Below are 6,878 nucleotides of genomic sequence, written 5' to 3' on the forward strand. Positions count from 1 at the left end.
GAAAAAAGTGCTAAGAATCACATAAACTAATGATGAATCTTTTCAACAGTGCCAGATTTAATAACAGCTATTAAAAAGATGGACCATAACATTAAAAATGACATGTTAGAAAAAGTTTTTACGAGTTCTCGTAAAAGAACAGAATTTTGTACAAATTCAAATGGTGCGCACTTCGAAAATATTTATCATTAGTTTACATATGTGATTATTAGCACTTTAGCTTAATAGTCTATTATATATGCAAGTAGCATTAAAATTTTCTCATATGTGTCGATAGGTATATATTTCTTTATAATAAAAAAGAAAACTTATAATGTAAAAGATGTTATGATGTAAATTTTAATTTACGAGGGTGGTCTGAAAAGTTTCCGACCTAACAAATATACAAGTCATTTTTTCTGAAAATTGTTTTTTATTTTTCAACATAGTCTCCTTGTAAATCTACACACTTCTCCCAGCGATGCTCCCATCTCTGTAACCCGTCCAAATAGTACTCGGCGTTTTTCTCTGCAAAATAATTGTTCACGAAGGTGATTGCCTCTTCATTTGACGAAAATCTCTGTCCTCCGAGCGCAATTTTTAGATGAGGGAACAAAAAGAAGTCGCTTGGGGCTAGATCTGGTGAGTAAGGCGGATGGTCAAGCAGTTCAAACCGTAATTTGTGGATTTTCGCCATGGCAACCGCTGAGGTGTGAGACGGTGCGTTGTTTTGGTGAAACAGGATTTTCTTTTTCTGCAAATGTGGCCGTTTTCCCGCAAGTTCTTCCTTCAGCTTGTCAAGTAATGATGCGTAGTATGCTCCTGTAATGGTTTTTCCTTTTTGAAGATAATCGATTAAAATAACTCCATGACTATCCCAAAAAACAGTCGCCATCACTTTCCCAGCCGAAAAAACAGTTTTTGCTTTTTTTGGAGCCGGTTCCCCCTTTGCAGTCCACTGTTTGGACTGTATTTTTGTTTCAGGCGTATAATGGTGTATCCAAGTTTCATCTACAGTAATTAATCGGCGCCAAAACTCGGATTTATTGCGCCTAAACTGCGCCAACAGAGCGTTGGAAATGTTCATTCGAACACGTTTTTGGTCTAACGTGAGCAAACGCGGCACCCAACGCGCGGACAGCTTTCTCATGCCTAAATGTTGATTTAATATGCGACAAACACGTTCTTTTTTGACATGTTCATAATCTCTGCTATCTCTCTCATTTTAATTCGGCGGTCGTCTAGCACCATTTGGTGAACTTTGGCGATGTTTTCGTCGGTAGTTGCAGTTTTTGGACGTCCCGAACGTTCATCTCTTACGGCCACGTTTAAATTCAGCTGCCCAAAATTTCACTGTGGTAAATGATGGTGCAGAGTCCCCATACACAGAATCCAACTCAACTTTGATTTGCGTAGGCGTATTGCCTTTCAAAAACAAATATTTAATGACAGCTCGATACTCGATTTTGTCCATTTTCACAAAAACACTCACATCAACTTACTCAAACGATTGTTACATAAAAACTGCGAGTCCAAAATAGCTGAAACTTCGGTGAGTAACTGTCAACAGATCAACAACAAAATTCACTAGCTTTTATTTACGAGTGTTGCCATCATCACGTTGAGGTCGGAAACTTTTCAGACCACCCTCGTACATTATACACTATACATTATATGTAATAATTACATTTTAAAAATTAGAGGTGTATCTTTTTGTTCGTAAATTCAACTTTATATAGATTTATATATTAGTTTTTTATTTATTGGTTTTCTTTTTTATTATACAGCAATTTTTTATATTATAGATTTAATTTAATATACATATAATTTAATATAATATACATATATATGTATAGTGTATAATGTAAAATAAAATCTATTAAATTAAATCTATAATATAAAAAATTGCTGTATAATAAAAAAAAACTAATATATAAATCTATATAAAGTTGAATTTACAAACAAAAAGATACATCTCTAATTTTTAAAATGTAATTATTATATTAGAAAAAATATAGTTGTATCTAAACAGAGAAATATATAAAGTTTCTGTTTCCGAAAATCAAAGCAAGCATGTGTCATTAAGAGAAACATTTTGAAAAAGTAAAGTTCAATGAAAAATTTTGTATAAAAAATTAAATTGCATATAAGTTGTATTGATCAAACTTCGTAATCTTTTTGATTTGAAGTAACATGGATTTCCCACAATTAATATTGATAATATATATCAAGTGATAAGTGGACATCTTGCCCCCCAGGAGTGATATATATCAAATTGAAAGATAATTGTAGTCATATAGACATTATCTTTTTAAGATCACAAATCTTAAATCTATCGAAACAAGATTTCTATTAATAATCATCTATATTGAGCAATCTCTTTACTTTGAAGTGGTTTTCTCTAAATGAGTAGATTTTTTAAACATCTTTTTTTTTAAGGAAACACGTGTTGGATTAAATTATAAAATTATATTTAATGAAAATTCTGTACTTGGATATGTATTGCAAAAATGCTTAGTTATATTGCAAAAATGCTAAAGTTATATCGCTCTGAATGCAAATATTTTTCTAGATCGCATATATAAAATCTATATTGTAATATAATATTATATATGACAAAATTATTATAATATTATTCAGCTCAAACGCAAATAATCTTTAGTCAGCAAATGTAAATTTTTAGTCCGTAGACGATATATTAAATCTTATTATCTCACATATCCATTTTATTCTTCTTTTTTCTTCATTTAATATATATATATGTATATAATATTTCTAATTTAATCATTTATAATATATTGTGTAAACATAACAGAGATTAACTACATTAAAATAAAAGTAAATAACTTGAAAAATATTATAAAAATATATTATATATATAATTTATAATATATTTTTTTAATTTTATATATATAAAGAAAATAGAAGATAATATGTAAAAAATGTTTTTGCTATAAATTTGATTGAATAATTTATTATGCGAATAAATTTAATATATTATATATTATACTCGCGTAAAGCTCATTTAAAAGTTGCATGCATCGTCTATTCTGAAAAACAACGTCTTGTATATCAATCTTATACTGCAATCTGTATCAGACCCCACGTGATCGGTACTGATTACTAATCGTCACTATACGACGCAATGTCTGTACATACGCGAGGGTTTTTTATCGGAATAATCAGCATATCACGATCACGACGTTCTAGCGTTCTTCTTATTTACAACGGCACGAGACTGTCACGTGAGTTCCAGCTGTGCAACTCTCTTATCAATATCATGGGATTTTTGAACTCCTGCTTACGACAGCATGCGCCATGCTGTCCTCGTGAACAAATTGAATCATTGCAAGACGACACAAATATCGGGCAAAGTTTCCGTTCGATGAGTAATCTTATGAAAGCATATCGCTTGAAATGTGTGTATATATATATATATATATGTTTAAGAAAATATGTAATAAAATTTCTTATATTTTCATGATATCTCTGTGGAGCTTTCGCTAAAATCTCAATATCCTTTTAATCACAAATTTTTGTTTATCAATGCAGAATTATTTTTTGATAAAACTTCCAGTTTTCACTAAAATCTGGATGTCCTTTTAATCCCAATTTTTGTTATCGATGCGGAATTTTTGTTGTTTTGATAAAATTGAAGAATAAGTACCACAGCACTCGAAAGCCTTTTATGCATTATAAGATGAATTGAAATATTAATTTTGTGACGCGTTATGTTTTTACGTTATACCTATAATGAGATACATCATGTATAGATAATAATCGTAGATGCGATATCTACAGACTTGCTGGATTTAACATGATCGTGAAAAAGATATGAGGATGTATTATCAGACTCCGTTTTATATTTTTAGACATTAAACTGACTTCACGTCGACTTGATTGATTAATAATAAACATTGAGATGGAAAGTTTTCTTTCTACTATTATTTGACTCTTTTACTTTTCACCCAGTATTAATTACGTAATTAAATAAGGTTGATTATCTGAAAAGAAAAAATATATTATGAACTAATATACTTTTACAATATTTTTCCACGTTTGCTTTTATTTTAATGATAGTTAATCTCTGTTATGCTTACACAACATATTACAAATGGTTAATTAAAAAGATTAAATGAGAAGAATAAAGAAGAATGTGGAATAATGCGAGATGATAAATTAATGATATCATCAATGGACTAAATTCACATTTGCCAGCTAAAGATTATTTGCGTTTAAACTAAATAATAGTGTCATCGTAATTTAATTAATTTATAAAACTTTATTCCAACTCAACATTTAATTCATAGTGTATGGTTATTCATTGTTTTATTTGTAATATTTTTTTATTGAGATTAATAATCATTTCCTATCCGTATAAATGAAACTTTACTCCTCGTTCTCTTATACTTTGCCCAGTTACATCATTAAACAAACTAATTAATATATAGCGATAAGTCGACGACCGATGCGGATACTAATAAGTGACGTACTTTGTTTATTGTTATTGTTCGTTTCCTCATGCTCACTGCATTCATTATCTCTGCATCGTTATCACATTATATCGTCTATGATTTTACGTCAAACTACTGTCGGACGTCAATTTTCCCAATCGTGCAATATTCTAGCAAGGCGTGTAATGTACATAGTTCATATTCCACGCTGCCTAGCTCTTTGCCCGTGAATGCGTCAGCGTGTTGCACTAGAGTTTATCAATATGTTGCTTAAAAGTTGATAAAAGAAAAACTAAATAAGACCCCTGAGACACATACGTCTCTCTCGCTTGCGCTTATCTCCCTACTTTTTTCTTCCTCTTCATCCTTGTACAGAACAAAAATTCCCTCCCAACGAGACGCAGCATAATGATTGTTGTGAATGACGCACGAATCTCTTATCTTAATAACTCGTGACGTTGTATTTGTCGTATAAAACACCCGTCGTGCGGCGATTTACCATCAGTACTAGTCTTTTACGTCTACACGAACAAATGAGGTAGAACAGAGTCTAATATCAATTCTTCGTCTTCCGATTAACTTTCAAAGTTACATCAACGTTCTAGTCAACAGCTGCAATTTATTAACACCGGACAAAAAGTAAGTCTATTTTTCTTTTATCTCATGTCAAATTTCGAGCAATTAAGTACAATGAAAAAATAAATTTGTTAACTTGACTAAATCTTTCAACTAAATATTATTATTTTGTTAATTAAAGATATAAAAATATTTAAATTAAATATAACATTAAATCTAACAAAACGCATATTTGATTTAAATACTAATATGTGTTCCATTAACAAAATAATAATTTAGTTGAAAGATTTAGTCAGTTAACAAATATTTTTTTCAGTGATAGACTGTGTGAATTTTTATAAATGCTTTGATATTCAAATATATATAAAAAATATATATTATTTAACAAACATAAATCGTACTCACAATCAGATTGTGAATATGCAGATTTTTTGTTCAGTCTTTTTTAAAAAAAATTTAGTATTATTAAAGATAGTCTCTAAAGATTCGGTGCTTTACAGACTAAAAAATTTTTAACTTGACTAAATCTTTCAGTTAAATATTATTTTGCTAATTGAACATATAAAAATATTTAAATTAAATATAACATATTAAATCTAACAAAACGTATATTTGACTTAAATACTAATATATGTGTAATTAATAAAATAGTACATAATTTTATTTTAATTAGTTGAAAAGTCAAATTAAACAAAATTTCTAGCGTAAAAACATAATCGTAAGCTTTTTTGCAAAAAAGATCTCTCTTCTTTTTCTCTCCCTCTTTACAATTAATAAAAAAATGTTTCGATAACGAAACGTCTATATATACATACAAGTAAAATCATTATTTTTCATTTCTTTGTATAAAGACACGCTTTCGTAAGATATATCTGTAACATATATAGTTATCATACCTTGTATTTCAAAGTTCAATCATCTAACAGATAATAATTACTCCACAGATGTTGGTTGGTGGTGCTGTTAGTTACGTCGCTGGAAAGCAGGCGGTTCGTACAGTTTATTGGCGAACCGCGAACAATGGCCGTCTTTTGAAGACAGCGAAAACCTGCATGTTTCAAGGGCCACCTAAGCCTGCACCATCGTCAACGGCCGCCTCTTCAGCGTGTCCCGCACAGTCGCACATGGGCCTGATACACATACCCAAAGTTGTCTGAAAATGAGATCATTATGGAAATTATTCATTGTATAAAACATTAATAATTATTATAAATTAATAATTATTTAATCTCAATGTATATATTTATATAAGATAATATGACGACGCAATAAAGCGATAATTATTTATTTTCTTTCGTTAAATATGGCTGTTTGTGTTTTTATCCACACATCACAAAATACTTTTATACATAATACTCTATATAGTTTGAAAAAAATTAATATTATAAAACAATGAATTTTTGCGACGTTAATGACAGATTTGTCAAATTTGGCATAGAATTTTTCAGTGGTAATAATTTCGAAGTTATAAACAATCAAAAGAACGGTGAACTTGAATTGAAGAAAATCTTGAGCTAATATCTTTAGTTAATCTCAATATTCTCAGCAATCGCGTATATCAAAATAATGAAAATATTTCTCTTCTAATGATTTCTGATTCCGAAGTGCAATAACAGAATTTGGAATCTAATCTGTGAGAGAAAAAAACTTGCTTCTTCGTCAGAAATGAAATTTTCCCTCATTTATCTTAATTATAATCAATTATAAAACTAATATATATATGTATCATAATTAGTTTTGAAAATACGTTTCAATTTTGATGTCTATAATTGTATACAAATATAAAATTCATTAAACGATACATCTGCAATGATTATCTGATATAAAATTTAATCTAATTTTGTCAAAATTAGATCAAATGCGACCAAA

The 6,878-nt window shown here is 29.4% G+C and overlaps 1 protein-coding gene across 1 annotated transcript; it reads left to right on the forward strand.

Moving 5' to 3' along the window:
• Positions 1–4,926: 4,926 nt before the first annotated feature.
• Positions 4,927–6,311, forward strand: LOC146721904 (uncharacterized). Its single transcript, XM_085486045.1, has 2 exons — positions 4,927–5,072; positions 5,954–6,311. Exon 2 carries the CDS (start codon positions 5,954–5,956, stop codon positions 6,164–6,166), a length of 213 nt encoding a protein of 70 aa, XP_085342171.1. The 5' UTR covers positions 4,927–5,072; the 3' UTR covers positions 6,167–6,311.
• The last annotated feature ends 567 nt before the right edge of the window (positions 6,312–6,878 follow it).

Source organism: Nylanderia fulva, unplaced genomic scaffold, assembly GCF_048542155.1.
Source record: "Nylanderia fulva isolate GAGA-0341 unplaced genomic scaffold, ASM4854215v1 Scaffold4, whole genome shotgun sequence".
Lineage (NCBI taxonomy): Eukaryota > Metazoa > Arthropoda > Insecta > Hymenoptera > Formicidae > Nylanderia > Nylanderia fulva.

Coding starts and splice junctions, on each gene's coding strand:
- LOC146721904 (XM_085486045.1), top strand. CDS start 5,954: ATGTTGGTTGGTGGTGCTGTTAGTTACGTCGCTGGAAAGCAGGCGGTT.